This window comes from Triticum dicoccoides, chromosome 4A (genome assembly GCF_002162155.2).
Source record: "Triticum dicoccoides isolate Atlit2015 ecotype Zavitan chromosome 4A, WEW_v2.0, whole genome shotgun sequence".
Classification (NCBI taxonomy): domain Eukaryota; kingdom Viridiplantae; phylum Streptophyta; class Magnoliopsida; order Poales; family Poaceae; genus Triticum; species Triticum dicoccoides.
Genome location: NC_041386.1, coordinates 13,194,466 through 13,217,747, shown reverse-complemented (window position 1 = coordinate 13,217,747; position 23,282 = coordinate 13,194,466). Strand labels below are relative to the sequence as shown.

Genomic DNA, 23,282 nt, shown 5'->3' with positions numbered 1-23,282 from the left:
AGCGGATGGCTCTTTTCCAGGGAGCGGGCGCGGCAGGCGGCTTCAAGTCGTCGGCAAGCGTTGCCACTCGCGGCCGGGGCGGAGGCTCCCGCTACCGCGGTCCACCTCGGAACGGCAAGGGCCGGGGCAACGGGAACGGCAACAGCAACAACAGCGGCGCCAACAACACACGCGGCGGCCGGCCTTTCTCCTCCAACAACCGAGGCCGGCGGAACAACTCCTCCAACAACCGATCGCGCCCTGATGCAGTCAGGTGCCAAATATGTGGCAAGCCGGGACACTCGGCGAAAGATTGTTGGTGCCGTTTTGAAGAAGATGAAGAAGATTCCTCCCAAGATGAGAAGGTGGCTGCAGCTGCTGATGGCTCCTACGGCATCGACACCAACTGGTACGTCGATAGCGGCGCCACAAACCACATCACCGGTGAGCTGGAGAAGGTGACCATGCGCGACAAATACCGTGGCAAAGATCACATCCACACAGCAAGTGGAGAAGGTATGAAAATTAGTCATGTTGGTCACTCAATTATTAAAACCCCTCATCGGAAAATTCACCTTAGGAAAATTTTGCATGTCCCTAGTGCTTCAAAAAGCCTTCTTTCCGTTCATCGCATTGCCATTGACAATCATGTCTTTCTTGAGTTTCACCCTTACTTCTTTTTGATCAAGGATCAGGCAACGAAGAAGGTGCTATATCGAGGTATATGCGTTCGTGGGCTTTACCCTTTGATTCCGGAGATCCGAAGATTAAATAAACAAGTTTTTAGTGCCACCAAAGTGTCTTCAACACGATGGCACGATCGTTTAGGACATGCATCTTTTTCCTTAGTTGAGAGATTACTTAAGAAAAATAAGCTCCCGTATGTTGGAGAGCGTGATTTTGAGACAATTTGTGATTCTTGTCAAAGGGCTAAAAGCCATCAATTACCTTATCCAATTTCCATCAGTGTTTCTACCAAGCCTCTACAACTTGTTTTCTCTGATGTGTGGGGGCCTGCCCCCTCCTCTGTTGGTAGACACACGTATTATGTGAGTTTCATAGATGACTATAGCAAGTTTTCATGGATATATCTCCTTAAGAAAAGATCGGATGTGTTTCAAGTTTTTTTGAATTTCCAAGCTCTTGTTGAGCGCCAATTTGATTGCAAAATTTTAGCTCTCCAATCTGATTGGGGAGGGGAGTACGAGAAGTTAAACTCGTTCTTTCAGAAAATTGGCATATCCCATCACGTGTCATGTCCTCACGCCCATCAACAGAATGGGTCTGCTGAACGCAAACACAGACACATCGTTGAAGTCGGCCTAGCTCTCCTAGCCGGCGCCTCCATGCCCTTAAAATTCTGGGACAAGGCCTTTCTTGCTGCAGTACATATCATAAATATGCTCCCTAGCCGTGTCATTAACTATGAAACTCCTATTGAGCGTCTTCTTCACACAAAACTCGACTACACAACCCTTCGTGTGTTTGGTTGCGCTTGCTGGCCCAATCTCCGTCCATACAATGCTCGCAAGCTCATGTTTCGCTCTAAGCAATGCGCTTTTCTTGGCTATAGCGCCCAACACAAGGGTGTCAAGTGTCTTGATATCTCCACTGGTCGCGTTTATATTTCTCGCGACGTCGTTTTCGATGAGACCAAATTCCCTTTCTCTGAACTCCATCCAAATGCCGGTGCACTCCTTCGTAAAGAAATTCTTCTTCTACCATCTAGTCTTACCGGTATTTCTCATGGGGATAATGATTGTGGTGATCCAATATTGACTAATGTTTATAACCAAGTGCATGAGCTCTATGATGATGCAGATGAAAACAGCGCAGAAAATGGTGCACAACCCATCCAACATGGCAAAGAAAATATGCAAAATACGCCATATTTCATGTGTCCAGGGCTGGGGGACAGATCTTCCTCGGGATCTGTTCCACTGCAGCCTGCCAGCCGATCTTCCTCGGGATCGGAGTTGCATGGGAGCAGCGCTGCACGGAATTCCGCGTCGCCCGACAGCCAACTCCGCGGCGGGCCAGCATCTGCCACCCGGCGCATTACGACGGGCCCGGGTGATCAACCCCGCCTCCACCACTCGGACGCCTCCGCGCGGCGGCCCGAGACTCGCTGGGCCACTGATGGGCCCCGCCACTACGTGCGCCGCCAGCCGACTGGCGGGGAGGCAGGCGTGTCTCCCGATGCAGATTCGGCCCCGTCCATTGGCGCGCCTTCCAGGGTCAACCTGGCCCCATCCGCTGGCGTGCGATCTGATGATGTCGCGTCGGCTGTCTCCCGCAGCTCTGAATTGTCTGTGCCTGATTCCACCGCATCTTCCCCATCTCCAGCCCGTGTCGGTACAGAGGATCCGACTGGCTTGGTTGGCAGCGAGGCGGGGAATGCCACAGGATCCTCCTCGGATTCTGCTGCCCCTGACGCTGCAGCATCAGGATCTCCTGCACCAACACCTGTTGCTGCCCCACAGACACGTCTTCAAAAAGGGGTAATAAAGCAAATTAATTACAAACAATTGACAAAGTTCAGTCTAATGTGCTCCACAGATGAACCAAGTACTCTTAGCGAGGCACTTAGCGACAACAATTGGAAGGCAGCCATGGAAGAAGAACACATGGCACTCCTCAAAAATAAAACGTGGCATCTGATTCCCCCACGGCATGGTAAAAATTTGATTGATTGCAAGTGGGTCTTTAGAATCAAAAAGAAGGCTGATGGAACCATTGATCGCTACAAAGCCAGACTAGTTGCAAAGGGTTTCAAACAACGGTATGGTATAGACTATGAGGATACCTTTAGTCCAGTTGTTAAAGCTGCAACTATTCGTCTTGTGCTCTCCATTGCTGTTTCCAGGGGATGGAGCCTTCGCCAGCTAGATGTCAAGAATGCGTTTCTTCATGGTGTTCTGGAAGAGGAAGTGTATATGAAACAACCTCCTGGTTTTGAAAACAAAAACAAACCGTTCCACGTGTGCAAGCTTGATAAAGCGCTATATGGACTCAAACAAGCCCCAGGGCGTGGTACTCCAGGCTAAGTCACAAGTTACAAACTCTTGGCTTTGTTCCTTCTAAGTCTGACACATCCTTGTTTATTTACAATAAGCTGAAAACATCCGTATTTGTTCTTATATACGTTGATGATATTATTGTCACAAGCTCATCTGATGAGGCTATATCAGGACTGTTGAAGGATTTAAATGTTGAGTTTGCTCTCAAGGATCTAGGTGACTTGCATTTTTTCCTAGGGATTGAAGTTAAGAAACAAGGGAACAGTCTTCATTTATCTCAGGAAAAATATGCTACTGATCTGGTGAGAAGAGCTGGGCTACAGGGGTGTAAATCTTCATCAACTCCATTGTCCAGCATAGAAAAATTGTCACTTACAGAAGGAGAGCCCTTGGGTCAAGATGACAGTACTAGGTACAGGAGTCTGGTAGGTGCACTTCAGTATTTGACCTTGACAAGACCTGATCTCTCATTTGCAGTAAATAAGGTTTGTCAGTTTCTTCATGCACCCACTACAACTCATTGGACTGCTGCAAAACGCATAGTGAGATATGTAAAAGATACAGTCAATCTTGGTCTCACATTCCACAAGTCCTCATCTACACTTGTTAGTGCTTTCTCTGATTCAGATTGGGCAGGATGCTTAGATGACAGACGATCCACTGATGGTTTTGCAGTATTTCTTGGTCCAAATCTAGTATCATGGTGTGCAAAGAAACAAGCCACTGTATCAAGATCAAGTACTGAGGCTGAGTACAAAGCTTTGGCCAATGCCACAGCTGAGATTATTTGGGTCCAGTCCATGTTGCGAGAGCTTGGTGTAAAGGTCACTCAAGCCCCATGTTTATGGTGCGATAACCTTGGTGCTACCTATTTATCTGCTAACCATGTTTTTCATGCAAGGACAAAACACATTGAGATTGATTTCCACTTTGTCAGAGAACGAGTTGCAAGCAAACAGCTGGAAATTTTCGTTTCATTCATTCTCGTGATCAGGTTGCTGATGGTTTCACCAAAGCTTTGCCCATACGAAACTTTGAAGAGTTTAAGCGTAATCTCAACTTGACCAAGTTGTGATTATGGGAGGGTGTTGAACGTAACATTGTTCCATCCTCACGTGACAGAGTTCAGCACGTTGTGGAGATAAGCATTGCGCAGGAGTCCAACTAGATAGATTAGAATCTTCTCATATGGTTGTAACTCCCTTATCTCTTTCTCTCCAAGAATGTAATCTGAACAAACTTGTACGCTTCACCAGGAGGTCGCGACCTGGTTATTTAACACGCAGCCGTCGCCCAGGTTGGGTACGACGTTCCTCCATAATCTCAATTTTACTACAAAAACTAAAGGACTACAAAAACTAAAGGAGCTGACGGTTCTCACGGTGGAAGCAACAATCTATTCTTTGCTGAGGTCGCACGAATAAAGCGCGAAAATGTAGAATATGTGCTCAATTGTTTCTGTATGGTGAAACGTAATGACAATGGTAATTTGTTCCGCCTTACATTAAGTTCTGCTCATACAATTCTGGGTCACATTTATGTGGTAGACGTCATTTGGTTGCCCCTAGTGTCATGTTTCCCTTCATCTCGTCCATTGTCCTTGAGTTTTACTGTAGTTTTAATATCTATAAGCTAGTTCATGCCCAGACATATGTAGTGACTGTCTACACATGTTTTGTTTTTTTGCCTAAGGCCAATGCTATGGTTGTACAACTTACGGAAATGTTGATTTGAAGCACCCTGTCAATGCTGATCAATACGAAGGTCGCCACTCTCGCCCGCACAAAACATGGTGCGGTGGCGTCGGTCTAGGGGTACCTGCATACATCAAGAATGAGGAGGATAGGCTGGCGGATGAGGAGGCTAGGATAAGGTGTATATACAAGGTAATGTTTATATCTTGTGCGGTTCGTACTTGTTAGTAATGTTACTGAGGTGTTATTATTCTCCTTCAGTGCCCTGATGAACCTCCTAGTCTGGCAAAATCGGATGGTGCAAGAATGCCTGCTGGTTTGGGCAAGAGAGAGGGTGCTGGTTTGGGCAAGAGAGAGGGTGCTGGTTTGGGCAAGAGAGAGGATGCTGGTTTGGCTAAAAGAGATGATGGCCAGGGAAGCGGGAAATGCATTGTACCTGCTAGGCGTCACTTGGTTTGAGTATCCTCTCAGGTATATATATGCTTAGTTAGATAAATTTGGTCTGGTTTAAGTATATGTTTGATCTCACTAAGATTATTGTATTCTTACAATCTACATTGCATATTTCCTGCAAGGTCAATGAATCTTTAGTTGATCAACTAGTGCATGGATCCTCTCTGTCAATAAAAGAAAAAGAAAAACTAGTGCCTGGTCCAAAAACATTATGGATTGCATGGTATTGACAGAGATTATCAAGTGTAAGGGCAATCGTTTCCAAATTTCTCTGAACATTTAAGAACCTGTGTCATTATGATCGATGCACTACCAATGCTCTCAAACTCTTTTAAGGCTTAATTTTCTTTTTAAGTATAGTGAACGAGGATGCATTATTAGAAATTAAAATATATGTTCCCGACATGTATTACATAATTTCAGCCGTCCTACCATTGCTCCCTGTAGGAAACTATGCCCAGTCTGTTTCTATCATGTACATGCCAAACTGCCAAAAATGAAGTTTCAATTGATGAGTTGTTTTCCTTCATAGCCCTCATATTTTCAGAACTTGAACTAGACAAGGAAAGTTGATGTTGCTTGGCACAACTGTCCTTTATGGGTAGTTCATATTCTCTGGCCATTAATCTCATAGCATGTTTTGGTTCATGACTCTCTCCACTCAGGGACCTGACTACATGGCAAAGACAGCAAAGGAATCTATGTGGGGGATATTGCTGTTTTTTATAATTTCCAACATCTTTGGGATGGGCAGAACTTGTCGTGCACCATCATTTGTCATTTGCTTTGGACTTAGTTGTATGTTGTTGTTGAACTGCCTGTAACTGCAGGAATGTTTAGTGCTTTACATCGGTAATGGAGTTATGTTTGATATTTGAGTTAGTGTCGGTAATGGAGCTGCCAGTATATATTCATCAGGCTTCAAAGTGACTAGCAATGTAATTAATTTTTATGTAATGCCATGTACAATGAAACTGCAAAACAAATGATGTGTTAGAAACAAGATTTAGGGTGGTTCAATATTTGTAGTTCAGAAAGCATATTTCTGCCCCTGCAAAGGAAAGAAAGAAAGCATGTCTCTCAAGGAGCCTGAGCCTAATCCTCCAGTCTAAAATAGTCAGAAGGCTAGTGCCGCATAACTAACCTTACTTGGGGAGGTCCTGTGTTGGACATTTTGCCTTGGTTTTATGTTGTTTTATTCTATTACTCGCCATAAGATGAGTAACAGAGAGAAATTCACAGTTTTAGGAATGTGTTTTTGATGTGCCATGTGCATTATTGGCGATTTTATATTGTGATGGTATTGCAATCAGATGCACATCTCAATTTTATCAGTGCTATATGTTCAGTTTCTGATCCAGAAGCTGGGAGCTCAAAAGTACTTATATTCAACCAATAAATCCAGAAGCTGGGAGCTCAAAAGTACTTACTCAACCAATAAATCCTTTCAGTCCAGGATGTGATTTCGACCCTCTGAAAGACTGCACTGAATCCTTTGTGCTGCCATCTACAACCGTGCGACCTGCCTCCTTGTTGACACCACTGTCATCCATCAACTTTCTCATCTTCTCCGACTCCAACCATTCTCCAGCTGAAGCATAGATGTTCGAGAGGAGCACATAATCCCCACTGTCATCGCTCCTCGCCTTTAGCAGCTGTCTGTTAGCGTGCTCAGCCAGTTCAATCTCACCATGGACCCTACAAGCCCCAAGAAGCGTCCTCCAGATGACAGAATTAGGCTCCACCTTCATGGTGTCAATGAACTCAAATGCTTCCTTCAGAAGCCCCGCGCGACCCAGCATGTCAACCATGCAACCGTAGTGCTTGACATTGGGCTCAATCCTGTACTGCTGTTGCATCAAATTGAAGTACTCACGTCCCTTGTCAACCATACCGCCGTGGCTGCATGCGATAAGGACAGCGACGAAGGTGATCTCATCAGGCCGGACTTTCTCTTTCAGCATTTTCTTGAACACGTCAACAGACTCCAGGGCATGACCATGCAATGCCAAACCTCCTATGATTGAGTTCCAAGTTGAGACATCCTTATCTCGCATCACCCAAAACACCTCCAGTGCACTCTTCATGCTCCCGCATTTCGCGTACATGTGAATCAGCGCATTGCCGAGGACGACAGTAAAACCAGTTCCTGAGAACTTCTCTGAAAGAGAGGAATGCAACCTTCGGCCGACATCTAAATCACCGGAGTCGGCACAGGCTGACAGTAAGCTCAGCATTGTGATAACATCTGGCTTTTTGCCCGTGCGCTGCATCTGCTCAAACAGGTCCATGGCATGCTTGTGCGAGCCACATCTCACATACCCAGAAATCATGGCGTTCCAGCACACAACATCACGCTCAGGTGCCCGGTCGAACAGCTCTCTTGCTGGGGTCATCTCCCCCCGCTTGGCATATGCGGTGATCATCACGTTCCAGGACACAAGGTCCTTCACAGGACACTCGTCGAACAGATCCCGGGCAGCACCAATATCCCCTCTCCTTGCACAGCCGCTGATCATCGCCGACCATGCCACGGCGTCCTCACGCGCCCTGCAGTCAAACAGAGCATCTGCAACACCCAGCTCTCCGCAGCTCGCGTGCATGCCGATGAGCGCGTTCTTGATGAACGCGTCGGACTCCAGTCCAGCCTTCACGACGTGGCCGTGCACCTGCGCCCCGGTGCCACCCGCGCCCATGGCGGTGCACGCCCGGAGCACGAACGGGAAGGTGATCTTGTCGGGCCTCACGCCGCCGCAGCTGCTGAGCCGCGCCATGCGCGCGTAAAGGGAGACGGCGTCCCGGGGCGCGGAGGTGTGCGCGGCGCCGCGGATGAGGGTGTTGTACATGAAGAGGTCCGGGTGCGGGATTTGCTCGAACACGTGGTAGGCGTGGGCGATGGCGCCGCGCACGGCGACGGCGGACGCGAAGAGGAGCTCGCGGAGCGCGGAGGGGTCCGAGAGGAAGCCCCGGAGGACCAGGAGTGTGTGGACCTGCTTGATTTGGCGGAGGCTACGGCACCGCCGCCACAGCGCCGGCTGCCGGCGCTGGGTGCCGGACTTCCGCAGCATCTGCGTTGTGTGCCTGTCAAATTGCGACAGAGCGCGGCGAGTGCACTTTTCCCCTAGAACTAGCAAGTGGCCATAAGCACGCTCAGGCGGTCATGCCTCGCTGGTAACACAAAACTCCCACATTAGATTATTTTTTGGCAGGGACCATACCAAATTTGATTCTTATTATGGGAAATAGATTGATTAGTACTAGAACTGAATTCTACAAGAAAGTTTTTAAAGTATATCTTATGACTATGTTTATAGAGAAAAAATGATGTAGTTGAACTTAGAAACTATTCTTTTGCCTTTTCTTACTATTTTTTTAACACGGTATAAACACAAACGCTCATACATCCCTATAAATAGACAAACGCATACCTATCCCTACAAGCACCTATAAGAGACTGAGCCAACACATCATCTTAGAATTGGTGACGTCATCATAAACGCATTTGTAGTCGACATGAACATCTCTTCCCACTGCACATCATTGAAAGATCTGAAGTAAATCTAGAAAAATGCAAGTATCAATATCAAGTTTAGGACTTAAATTCTAATGGGCCAGAAATAGTACTGTCCTAACCATTCAACCACAGATTGGTCGCGTCTTTTCTTAATACTAGTAAGTGTGCACGTGCAACGCACGTATAACCTTGAGAAATAAATCTCCTGTTGCATGTAATACGTAGCATGTCAATTCTGCAAAGAGGAAGTTAAGTACTTTCCGTGCATGGAGAAAAAGGATCCCGTCATGATATAGTAATTCTAACTAATATGATAAACATAAGGCACATGAAACTAATGAGGTTAGTATAATATAGCCAAAATAGCACATCTACATTGCTATATTAACACACACCTTGATAGTTAGCGAGCATCAAAGGAAGAAATTAAGATAGCTTGAGCAAAATACAGGAATAAGCAAATAATTTGGTGGGTTATATTCTTCATCTTTTGAAACTGGTAGGCCCGAGTTTTATACAGAATAAATCTGATAGCTTTACAGTCAATCCATCAAGAATAAGAATACATGTATGGCCTATACATTCAACTCTGTTCTAATATGTACGAAGTCGAACAACCATTTATGAGTTTGTTCTTGCAGCTCTTATCAGGTTTAGTACAAAGGACTAAAGTAGCAGAAGATGAGTCTGAACTGAAGGAAATCAAATAAACCAAATATGATAGTAGAAGATCGCATGGTACACATGGAGCCAATATCATATCCAGCCTTTTGTATTGTCCCTGATATCGAGATGTGATTTGTTACTATGGGTGTAGCATACACATTTGCGAAATTATATATAGCATTAGTTGGCACCAAAAATTACTATACACAATGTGGATGTGGATTATACTCTTGTCATTTTGATGTTAAGCTTTGATCAGCATATATGCAAAGGAAGTGCACGCAGATGAACAAAAAGTCAAATTTTCTTTGCTTTTTGCTGTTCACGGAAGTATACATGCAGTGCACCTAAAGACCTTGAATGAAACTAAGGGCCATAGTTAATTAGCACCACCACCACTTTATGAAGGAAAAAATACCAACAAGTGGATATGCCCACTCTTCTAATGCTATTTGTGCACATCATCTTACCATGCACTTCAAACACACCGAAACAGACTCTTAATTAAACTAACGTCAGTGAGCGTGAAGACCGCATCACAGCAGAGGAGGGCCGCCTGGGCCGGGGCTCAAGACGGGCCATCGGTAAGTTATGCAGATCTGGCGGGCGGGTGGTCTGCTCCATTTTAGAGTCTACATTCCTAAAAACAAAACATTTCATGCATGAAAATCTGAGTCCCCTAGGCCCTAGCGACAGTGGTAATCAAAGATTAATTTAGGATCTATTATCATAAAATAAGAAGAGAGATAAATTTACTGTATGTGCTAGCAGGCATTACCTCAAACACACTGTGTGCACCGTGGTGCGGGATCAGCACCAACAGAACATTGGCGTGATGGCATGGGGAGGACGATAGCTGATGTGTGGCCACCACCTTCTTCCACCTGGGATCCCCTTCCACCTCTCCGGTGCCTCGATCTCCCCTCTCCTTCACCGCACGGCCACTGCAACCACCTTGAACCGCTGTAATCAAGAAGCACAACTTGGGAAGACGATGGCAACGGCGGCAAGTCCAGAGTAGTACGATGGAGGCTGCAGCGGCTGGGCAGCGGTGCTGGCGATGGAGGCGGCAATGAGCATGATGCGGTCATTCCCCCTAGAGTAGCTGTTAATATGAAGACGGTGGCAGCGGCGACTCCATGGAGGCTGCAGCGGCTGGGCAAGGGCGCCGACGTGGGAGGCGGCGATGGGCGTGATGCAGACAGCACAGTAGGCCGCGCTAGGCGGGGGCTCCGGCGAGGGAGGCCGCACTGGGCGGGCGCGCTAGCGAAGGAGGCCTTCCTGTGCTGGTGCGCTGCATGCCGGACTTCGTCCTTGTTGTCGTCGGGCCGGCGGATGTGCGTGTGGGTTGGCGTCGAGGGTAGCCGGAGAGAAGAGTTGTGGCCTTGATCTGCGGCCGTATGCTGGCGGCGGCGATCTAACCTTGGAGGATACGATGGGCATGGAAAGATAGAACAGGAAGGAGCCGGCAATGGTGTTCGATCGGTTTGAGAAGGAGCTGATTACGCTTTGACGGAACACATATTCTTGGCGGACGATTTTTTGGCAGAGTACATCCGCCGGAGGGTTTTTGCTAAGCGTTAACGTGGTGCTGTATTAGATTAATCCAGGCTGTTAGATCTGAAGAATTTTGAAAGAGGTAAAAGAAATTTCCAAGGTAAGACTTGAAGCTTCCTTGAACTGAATGTTGGTTATGCAAGCAGTCGAAGTTAGGACCTAGCGTGACAGTTATGCACTCTGAAGAATGTAAACCTTTGAACTTGTCTATCAAGTCAAGAATACATGGTCCAACTATCGACATACTTTATAAAATCTGTCAGAACACTATCTATAATAAATATAGCGAAAGCAAGCACTTGTAAGCACAATGTATGAAAATGTCAAACGGTGTACAAGTCTAGTTTACACTAAAAGTAGAAATAGATTTTATGCACTGTAAATGAAAGAATCTACCAACAAAGCTTAAAGGCACGGACTGGCAATATATATTTGTGAACCGAACATGGCATAAACTAGCAATATAACCTCACGCCATAGTTTGGAAATAAATATGATGGTACATGACATTAACATTAAAAGTAATGTTAAAGAAATTTCAAGCCATCTGACAAAAATAGAATATCACATTAACCAAAAATCTACCCTGTTTTCACTCTAATTTAGCCGGAGAGAAGAGTTGTGGCCTTGATCTGCGGCCGTATGCTGGCGGCGGCGACTAACCTTGGAGGATACGATGGACATGGAAAGATAGAACAGGAAGGAGCCGACAATGGTGTTCGATCGGTTTGAGAAGGAGCTGATTACGCTTTGACGGAACACATATTCTTGGCGGACGATTTTTTGGCGGAGTACATCCGCCGGAGGGTTTTTGCTAAGCGCTAACGTGGTGCTGTATTAGATTAATCCAGGCTGTTAGATCTGAAGAATTTTGGAAGAGCTAAAAGAAATTTTCAAGGTAAGACTTGAAGCTTCCTTGAACTGAATGTTGGTTATGCAAGCAGTTGAAGTTAGGACCTAGCGTGACAGTTATGCACTCTGAAGAATGTAAACCTTTGAGCTTGTCTATCAAGTCAGGGATACATGGTCCAACTATCGACATACTTTATAAAATCTGTCAGAACACTATCTATAATAAATATAGCGAAAGCAAGCACTTGTAAGCACAATGTCTGAAAATGTCAAACGGTGTACAAGTCTAGTTTACATTAAAAGTAGAAATAGATTTTATGCACTATAAATGACAGAATCTACCAACAAAGCTTAAAGGCACGGACTGGCAATATATATTTGTGAACCGAACATGGCATAAACTGGCAATATAACCTCACGCCACAGTTTGGAAATAAATATGATGGTACATGACATTAACATTAAAAGTAATGTTAGAGAAATTTCAAGCCATCTGACAAAAATAGAATATCACATTAACCAAAAATCTACCCTGTTTTCACTCTAATTTAAGGGAAATAAACATGTTTTTACATGATAGGGAAGACAAATGACACATGCTCCTTTTCAGTGGCATAGGGCGCTGGACAGGACTATGTAAGGAAACATACTCGTACCTGTCGTCATCGCGTAGCGTTGCAAGACCACGTCGCCGTCGTTCCTCGGGACGAGAAGACCAGAAGAGTCAACCCAAGAGTCGAGCCTGTTGGGGAACGTTGCAGAAAACAAAAAATTTCACCAAGATCCATCTATGAGTTCATCTAGCAACGAGTGGTTGGAGGCATCTACGTACCTTGTAGATCGCGAGCGGAAGCGTTCAAAGAACGGGGATGAGGGAGTCGTACTCGACGTGATTCAAATCACCGGAGATCCTAGCGCCGAACAGACGGCACCTCCGCGTTCAACACATGTACGGTCAGCGTAACGTCTCATCCTTCTTGATCCAGCAAGGGGGAAGGAGAGGTTGAGGAAGATGGCTCCAGCAGCAGCATGACGGCATGATGGTGATGGAGCTGCAGTACTCCGGTAGGGCTTCGCCAAGCTCTATGGAGAAGGAGGAGGTGTTGGAGAGGGAGAGGGAGGCACCAATGGCGTAGGTGAGAGTCCCTCCCCCCCCCCACTATATATAGGGGGGCCTAGGGGGGCGGCGGCCCTAGGAGATGCAATCTCCTAGGGGCGGCGGCCAAGGGGTGGGGGGTTTGCCCCCCAAGCAAGGGGGCGCCCCCCTTTAGGGTTTCCCCACCCTAGGCGCATGGGCCCTAGGGGAAGTGGCGCCCCAGCCCACTTTGGGCTGGATCCCTTCCCACTTCAGCCCATGGAGCCCTCCGGGATAGGTGGCCCCACCCGGTGGACCCCCGAGACCCTTCCGGTGGTCCCGGTACAATACCGGTGACCCTGAAACTTGTCCCGATAGCCGAAATAGCACTTCCTATATATAATACTTTACCTCTGGACCATTCCGGAACTCCTCGTGACGTTCGGGATCTCATACGGGACTCCGAACAACATTCGGGTTACTGCATATACATATCCCTACAACCCTAGCGTCACCGAACCTTAAGTGTGTAGACCCTACGGGTTCAGGAGACATGTAGACATGACCGAGATTGCTCTCCGGTCAATAACCAACAGCGGGATCTGGATACCCTTGTTGGCTCCCACATGCTCCTCGATGATCTCATCGGATGAACCAAGATGTCGAGGATTCAAGCAACCCCGTATACAATTCCCTTTGTCAATCGGTACGTTACTTGCCCGAGATTCGATCATCGGTATCCCAATACCTCGTTCAATCTCGTTACCGGCAAGTCACTTTACTCGTACCGTAATGCATGATCCCGTGACCAGACACTTGGTCACTTTGAGCTCATAATGATGATGCATTACCGAGTGGGCCCAGTGATACCTCTCCGTCATACGGAGTGACAAATCCTAGTCTTGATCCGTGTCAACCCAACAGACACTTTCGACGATACCCGTAGTATACCTTTATGGTCACCCAGTTACGTTGTGACGTTTGATACACCCAAAGCACTCCTACGGTATCTGGGAGTTACACGATCTCATGGTCTAAGGAAAGGATACTTGACATTGGAAAACTCTAGCAAACGAACTATACGATCTTGTGCTATGTTTAGGATTGGGTCTTGTCCATCACATCATTCTTCTAATGATGTGATCTCGTTATCAATGACATCCAATGTCCATAGTCAGGAAACCATGACTATCTGTTGATCAACGAGCTAGTCAACTAAAGGCTTACTAGGGACATATTGGTGTCTATTATTCACACATGTATTACGATTTCCGGATAACACAATTATAGCATGAATAAAAGACAATTATCATGAACAAGGAAATATAATAATAATGTTTTTATTATTGCCTCTAGGGCATATTTCCAACAGTCTCCCACTTGCACTAGAGTCAATAATCTAGTTACATTGTGATGAATCAAACACCCATGGAATTCTGGTGTTGATCATGTTTTGCTCTAGGGAGAGGTTTAGTCAACGGATCTGCTACATTCAGGTCCGTATGTACTTTACAAATATCTATGTCTCCATTTTGAACATTTTCACGAATGGAGTTGAAGCGACGCTTGATGTGCCTGGTCTTCTTGTGAAACATGGGCTCCTTGGCAAGTGCAATAGCTCCAGTGTTGTCACAGAAGAGTTTGATCGGCCCCGACGCATTCGGTATGACTCCTAGGTCGGTGATGAACTCCTTCACCCAAATTGCTTCATGTGCTGCCTCCGAGGCTGCCATGTACTCCGCTTCACATGTAGATCCCGCCACGACGCTCTGCTTGCAACTGCACCAGCTTACTGCCCCACCATTCAAAATATACACGTATCCGGTTTGTGACTTAGAGTCATTCAGATCTGTGTCGAAGCTAGCATCGACGTAACCCTTTACGACGAGCTCTTCGTCACCTCCATAGACGAGAAACATTTCCTTAGTCCTTTTCAGGTACTTCAGGATATTCTTGACCGCTGTCCAGTGTTCCTTGCCGGGATTACTATGGTACCTACCTACCAAACTTACGGCAAGGTTTACATCAAGTCTGGTACACAGCATGGCATACATAATAGAACATATGGCTGAGGCATAGGGGATGACACTCATCTCTTCTATATCTTCTGCCGTGGTCGGACATTGAGCTGAGCTCAATTTCACACCTTGCAACACAGGCAAGAACCCCTTCTTAGACTGATCCATATTGAACTTCTTCAATATCTTATCAAGGTATGTGCTTTGTGAAAGACCTATGAGGCGTCTTGATCTATCTCTATAGATCTTGATGCCTAATATATAAACAGCTTCTCCAAGGTCCTTCATTGAAAAACTCTTATTCAAGTAGGCCTTAATGCTGTCCAAAAGTTCTATATCATTTCCCATCAAAAGTATGTCATCTACATATAATATGAAAAATGCTACAGAGCTCCCACTCACTTTCTTGTAAACGCAGGCTTCTCCATAAGTCTGCGTAAACCCAAACGCCTTGATCATCTCATCAAAGCGAATATTCCAACTCCGAGATGCTTGCACCAGCCCATAAATCGAGCGTTGGAGCTTGCACATCTTGTTAGCATTCTTAGGATCGACAAAACCTTCCGGCTGCATCATATACAATTCTTCCTTAAGGAAACCATTAAGGAATGCCGTTTTGATGTTCATTTGCCATATCTCATAATCGTAGAATGCGACAATTGCTAACATGATTCGGACGGACTTTAGCTTCGCTACCGGTGAGAAAGTCTCATCGTAGTCAACCCCTTGAACTTGTCGATAACCCTTAGCGACAAGCCGAGCTTTATAGATGGTCACATTACCATCCGCGTATGTCTTCTTCTTAAAGATCCATTTATTTTCTATGGCTCTCCGCTCAACGGGCAAGTCAGTCAAAGTCCATACTTCGTTTTCATACATGGATCATATCTCGGATTTCATGGCTTCCAGCCATTTGTCAGAATCCGGGCCCGCCATCGCTTCTTCATAGTTCGAAGGTTCACCGTTGTCTAACAACATGATTTCAAGACAGGGTTGCCGTACCACTCTAGTGCGGAACGTGTCCTTGTGAACCTACGAATTTCAGTAGGAGCTTGATCAGAAGTATCTTGATCATCATCATTAACTTCCTCTCTAGTCGGTGCAGGCACCTCAGGAACATTTTCTTGAGTTACGCCTTTTTCCGGTTCAAGAGGTAATACTTCATCAAGTTCTACTTTACTCCCACTTACTTCTTTCGAGAGAAACTCTTTCTCTAGAAAGGACCCATTCTTGGCAACAAAGATCTTGCCTTCGAATCTGAGGTAGAAGGTATACCCAATAGTTTCCTTAGGGTATCCTATGAAGACGCATTTTTCCGACTTGGGTTCGAGCTTTTCAGGTTGAAGTTTCTTGACATAAGCATCGCATCCCCAAACTTTTAGAAACCACAGCTTAGATTTCTTCCCAAACCATAATTCATACGGTGTCGTCTCAACGGATTTCGATGAAGCCCTATTTAAAGTGAATGCGACAGTCTCTATAGCATAGCCCCAAAAAGATAGCGGTAAATCGGTAAGAGACATCATAGATCGCACCATATCTAATAGAGTGCGATTACGACGTTCGGACACACCATTACGCTGAGGTGTTCCAGGCGACGTGAGTTGTGAAACTATTCCACATTTTCTTAAGTGTGTGCCAAATTCGTGACTCAAGTATTCTCCTCCATGATCTGATCGTAGGAATTTGATTTTCCTGTCACGTTGATTTTCAACCTCACTCTGAAATTCCTTGAACTTTTCAAAGGTCTCAGACTTGTGTTTCATTAAATAGATATACCCATATCTACTCAAGTCATCAGTGAGGGTGAGAACATAACGATAGCCACCTCGAGCCTCAACACTCATTGGACCGCACACATCAGTATGTATGATTTCCAATAAGTTGGTTGCTCGCTCCATTGTTCCTGAGAACGGAGTCTTGGTCATTTTACCCATGAGGCATGGTTCGCACGTGTCAAATTATTCGTAATCAAGAGACTCTAAAAGTCCATCTGCATGGAGCTTCTTCATGCGTTTGACACCTATGTGACCGAGGCGGCAGTGCCACAAGTATGTGGGACTATCATTATCAACCTTACATCTTTCGGTACTCACACTATGAATATGTGTAGCATTACGCTCAAGATTCATTAAGAATAAACCATTCACCATCGGAGCATGACCATAAAACATATCTCTCATATAAATAGAACAACCATTATTCTCGGATTTAAATGAGTAGCCATCTCGTATTAAACGAGATCCCGATACAATGTTCATGCTCAAAGCTGGCACTAAATAACAATTATTGAGGTTTAAAACTAATCCCGTAGGTAAATGTAGAGGTAGCGTGCCGACGGCGATCACATCGACCTTGGAACCATTCCCAACGCGCATCGTCATCTCGTCCTTCGCCAGTCTCCGCTTATTCCGCAGGTCCTGCTTTGAGTTACAAATATGAGCAACTGCACCGGTATCAAATACCCAAGAGCTACTATGAGTACTGGTAAGGTACACATCAATTACATGTATATCACATATACCTTTTATGATGCCGGCCTTCTTGTCCGCTAAGTATTTGGGGCAGTTCCGCTTCCAGTGACCACTTCCCTTGCAATAAAAACACTCAGTCTCGGGCTTGGGTCCATTCTTTGGCTTCTTCCCGGCAGCTTACTTGCCGGGCGCGGCAACTCCCTTGCCGTCCTTCTTGAAGTTCTTCTTACCCTTGCCCTTTTTGAACTTAGTGGTTTTATTCACCATCAACACTTGATGTTCCTTTTTGACTTCTATCTCTGCTGATTTCAGCATAGCAAATACTTCAGGAATGGTCTTTTCCATCCCCTGCATATTGAAGTTCATCACAAAGCTCTTGTAGCTCGGTGGAAGCGACTGAAGGATTCTGTCAATGACCGCGTCATCTGGGAGATTAACTCCCAGCTGAGTCAAGCGGTTATGCAACCCAGACATAGTGAGTATGTGCTCACTGACAGAACTGTTTTCCTCCATCTTACAGCTGAAGAACTTGTCGGAGACTTGATATCTCTCGACCCGGGCATGAGCTTGAAAAACCATTTTCAGCTCTTCGAACATCTCATATGCTCCGTGTCTCTCAAAACGCTTTTGGAGCCCCGGCTTTAAGCTGTAAAGCATGCCGCACTGAACGAGGGAGTAGTCATCGGTACGTGCCTGCCAAGCGTTCATAACGTCTTGTTCTGCAGGGAGAACAGGTGCGTTACCTAGCGGTGCTTGTAGGACATAATCTTTCTTGGCAGCTATGAGGATGTTCCTCAGGTTCCGGAGCCAGTCCGTGTAGTTGCTGCCATCGCCTTTTAGCTTGGTTTTCTCTAGGAACGCGTTGAAGTTGAGGACTACGTTGGCCATTTGATCTACAAGACATATTGTACATATTTTAGACTAAGTTCATGATAATTAAGTTCATCTAATCAAATTATTCAATGAACTCCCACTTAGATAGACATCCCTCCAGTTATCTAAGTATAACATGATCCGAGTTAACTAGGCCGTGTCCGATCATCACGTGAGACGGACTAGTCAACATCGGTGAACATCTTCATGTTGATCGTATCTTCTATACGACTCATGCTCGACCTTTCGGTCTTCTGTGTTCCGAGGCCATGTCTGTACATGCTAGGCTCGTCAAGTCAACCTAAGTGTTTGAATGTGTAAATCTGTCTTACACCCGTTGTATGTGAACGTTAGAATCTATCACACCCGATCATCACGTGGTGCTTCGAAACAACGAACTGTCGCAACGGTGCACAGTTAGAGGGAACACTTTCTTGAAATTATTATGAGGGATCATCTTATTTACTACCGTCGTTCTAAGTAAACAAGATGCAAAAACATGATAAATATCACATGCAATCAAATAATAATAGTGACATGATATGGCCAATATCATATAGCTCCTTTGATCTCCATCTTGAGGCTCCATGATCATCTTGTCACCGGCATGACACCATGATTTCCATCATCATGATCTCCATCATCGTGTCTCCATGAAGTTGCTCGCCAACTATTACTTCTACTACTATGGCTAACACGTTTAGCAATAAAGTAAAGTAATTTACATGGCGTTTCTCAATGACTCGCAGGTCATACAAAAAATAAAGACAACTCCTATGGCTCCTGCCGGTTGTCATACTCATCGACATGCAAGTCGTCATTCCTATTACAATAGCATGAACATCTCATACATCACATATATATCATTCATCATTCATCACAACTTTGGCCATATCATATCACAAAGCACTTGCTGCAAAAACAAGTTAGACGTCCTCTAATTGTTGTTGCAAGTTTTACGTGGCTGCAAGAGGGTTCTAGCAAGAACGTTTTCTTACCTACGTGAAAGCCACAACGTGATTTGTCAACTTCTATTTACCCTTCATAAGGACCCTTTTCATCGAATCCGCTCCAACTAAAGTGGGAGAGACAAACACCCGCCAGCCACCTTATGCAACTAGTGCATATCAGTTAGTGGAACCGGTCTCACGTAAGCACTACGTGTAAGGTTGGTCCGGGCCGCTTCATCACACAATACCGTTGAAGCAAGATAAGACTAGTAGCGGCAAGAAAGTTGATAACATCAACGCCCATAACAAATTGTGTTCTACTCGTGCATAGAGAACTACGCATAAACCTAGCTCATGATGCCACTGTTGGGGAACGTTGCAGAAAACAAAATTTTTCCTACGGTTTCACCAAGATCCATCTATGAGTTCATCTAGCAACGAGTGGTTGGAGGCATCTACGTACCTTGTAGATCGCGAGCGGAAGCGTTCAAAGAACGGGGATGAGGGAGTCGTACTCGACGTGATCCAAATCACCGGAGATCCTAGCACCGAACGGACGGCACCTCCGCGTTCAACACACGTACGGTCAGCGTAACGTCTCCTCCTTCTTGATCCAGCAAGGGGGAAGGAGAGGTTGAGGAAGATGGCTCCAGCAGCAGCATGACGGCGTGGTGGTGATGGAGCTGCAGTACTCCGGCAGGGCTTCGCCAAGCTCTATGGAGAAGGAGGAGGTGTTGGAGAGGGAGAGGGAGGCACCAATGGCGTAGGTGAGAGGCCCTCCCTCCCCCGCACTATATATAGGGGGCCTAGGGGGGCGGCGGCCCTAGGAGATGCAATCTCCTAGGGGGCGGCGGCCAAGGGGTGGGGGGTTTGCCCCCCAAGCAAGAGGGCGCCCCCCTTTAGGGTTTCCCCACCCTAGGCGCATGGGCCCTAGGGGAAGTGGCGCCCCAGCCCACTTTGGGCTGGATCCCTTCCCACTTCAGCCCATGGGGCCCTCCGGGATAGGTGGCCCCACCCGGTGGACCCCCGGGACCCTTCCGGTGGTCCCGGTACAATACCGATGACCCCGAAACTTGTCCCGATAGCCGAAATAGCACTTCCTATATATAATACTTTACCTCCGGACCATTCCGGAACTCCTCGTGACGTCCGGGATCTCATCCGGGACTCCGAACAACATTCGGGTTACTGCATATACATATCCCTACAACCCTAGCGTCACCGAACCTTAAGTGTGTAGACCCTACGGGTTTGGGAGACATGTAGACATGACCGAGATTGCTCTCCGGTCAATAACCAACAGCGGGATCTGGATACCCATGTTGGCTCCCACATGCTCCTCGATGATCTCATCGGATGAACCACGATGTCGAGGATTCAAGCAACCCCGTATACAATTCCCTTTGTCAATCGGTACGTTACTTGCCCGAGATTCGATCGTCGGTATCCCAATACCTCGTTCAATCTCGTTACCGGCAAGTCACTTTACTCATACCGTAATGCATGATCCCGTGACCAGACACTTGGTCACTTTGAGCTCATAATGATGATGCATTACCGAGTGGGCCCAGTGATACCTCTCCGTCATACGGAGTGACAAATCTCAGTCTTGATCCATGTCAACCCAACAGACACTTTCGGAGATACCCGTAGTATACCTTTATGGTCACCCAGTTACGTTGTGATGTTTGGTACACCCAAAGCACTCCTACATTATCCGGGAGTTACACGATCTCATGGTCTAAGGAAAGGATACTTGACATTGGAAAACTCTAGCAAATGAACTATACGATCTTGTGCTATGTTTAGGATTGGGTCTTGTCCATCACATCATTCTTCTAATGATGTGATCTCGTTATCAATGACATCCAAAGTCCATAGTCAGGAAACCATGACTATCTGTTGATCAACGAGCTAGTCAACTAGAGGCTTACTAGGGACATATTGGTGTCTATTATTCACACATGTATTACGATTTCCGGATAACACAATTATAGCATGAATAAAAGACAATTATCATGAACAAGGAAATATAATAATAATGTTTTTATTATTGCCTCTAGGGCATATTTCCAACAGAGCCGTCGAAGACGACGAACACTCAAACAGGTGAACGAAAAGAAGGAAGTGACGGAACTCAAGGAACAATCGAAATCAAGGTCAGGGTCTGATCGATCATGTGATCCGAACAAACAGGAAACTGATCGATCATGTGATCCGAACAAACAGGAAACTGATCGATCATGTGATCCGAACAAACAGGAAACGAGAGATTTGGTTTCCACGTTATTATCTGCCTACATGCGAACATGGGCCAGACCTTTTTCTTATTTCCTTCTATGTACGCAGTACACAAGGCTGAGTTTAAAAAACATGATGGCGTAGATTATGGTAATTATTATTAATTGATATTTTCCTTATATGTACGCATCACATAAGGCTGAGTTTTAAAAAACATGATGGCGTAAATCATGATAATTATTGTTAATTGATATTTTCCTTCTATGTACGCATCACACAAGGCTGAGTTTTAAAAACATGATGGCATAGATCATGGTAATTATTGTTAATTGATATTTTCCTTCTATGTACGCAACACACAAGGCTGAGTTTCAGAAAAACAAATATATGATGATGCAGATCATGGTAATTCTTGCTAATTGATATGATTAAAATAGGTCAAGGTTGGAGCGAGATCATGGTAATTATTGCGTAATTATGATGGTGTAAATCATATGGTAATTGTTGATAATTGATTATGGTAAATGATGTGATACAACATTGAGGCAATCCGGTCCATTAAGAGATGGCGGATGTATGGCTGAGATGTAATCTTCCTGCCACAACTCGATTGTTTAATAGTAGTAGAGATGCAACCAAACAAAGTTTGATGCAAACACAATCTGAATCAGCTGGGCATGATACTGTAGTGATATGTTTTTCTTATTCACGTATTTATGGAATCATGCAAATCAAAGCTAAGATCCCCTAAAGCTTTGGTTGTAATTTTTATTTTGGACTGTGATATTTGGCACACGTGTGCCATATAAGCAAAACTGTCACACCTCTACTTCTTTTATTTTAAAGTACCACACGATCCCTCGTTCTTTGACCTCGCCTCCTCCCAAACGACCTCGCAGGCTCGCCCGAGAAACCTGCTTCTCCCGCACATCTCGGGCGCCCACCCCCAAGAAAACTGCCACTTCTTCATGTCTACCACATGATTTTTCCTCAGGACAAAGTTACCATGGTATTCAGATGCAAGTTATCAGGCTTGTGTTGCATAACTTACCGTGCTATTTACATAGAACGTACCAGGTACTATGCTTCAACAACTACACCCCTTCAAAGTTACCATTGTGTTTTGTACACAAGTTATAAGGTCTTCGATGTGTAAAATACCGTGGTACTTACATATAAGTTATCATGGTATATGTACATCAACCTCCCCCGGTCAAAGTTATCATGGGGGATTGTACATGAGTTACCGGGTCTATAGTTCGTATATTATCATGGTACTTGCACCTAAAAACCTGGGTGTGTTTCGGTAACTTTTTTCATAGGTCAAAAATTACCACGATGTTTTTGTGTAACTTATCATGCCTATAGCACGTGTGCCCCTCATGACACTAAACATTATGTGACTTTCCTGTGACACGCCATGTGTTGTGTTCATTCAAGAGGCCCACGCGCGAGGTGAGTGTATGTTTTTAACAACTTATTTTCCATTGGTAAAAAAGTTACCATCATGTTTATATTGCAAGTTATCAGTTACACGGTGATTATATTATCATGTTATTTACACAAAAATTATTAGGGATGTTTTGAACAACTTTTTCCCGGGACAAAAAGTTATCATGGTGATTCTAGATAACCTATGAAGCCCGTAGTGCTTAAAATATCATGCTATCAGGGGGTATGTTCAAGCAACAAATCCCCCCCACCCACCCACAGGTCAAAAACTTATCATGATGTTTAGTTATCGCAGTGCATATGTTTTCATGCTATTTACACATAAAAATGCCATGGGAGGGAGGTATACTACCGTGCTATTTACAAAGAAGATATCGGAGTATCTTTTCAAAAAATATATTCCCTACGGTCAAAGTTACCATGGTGTTTGTACCTCAGTTATCAGTTATGCACTGCGTATATTA

The 23,282-nt window shown here is 45.3% G+C and overlaps 1 protein-coding gene across 1 annotated transcript; it reads right to left on the bottom strand.

Annotated features, from left to right (window-relative positions):
• Positions 1 to 6,454: 6,454 nt before the first annotated feature.
• LOC119284623 (pentatricopeptide repeat-containing protein At5g15300-like) lies at positions 6,455 to 8,239 on the bottom strand. Its single transcript, XM_037563766.1, has one exon. The coding sequence runs from the start codon at positions 8,212 to 8,214 to the stop codon at positions 6,577 to 6,579; it is 1,638 nt and encodes a 545-aa protein (XP_037419663.1). The 5' UTR covers positions 8,215 to 8,239; the 3' UTR covers positions 6,455 to 6,576.
• Positions 8,240 to 23,282: the final 15,043 nt, after the last annotated feature.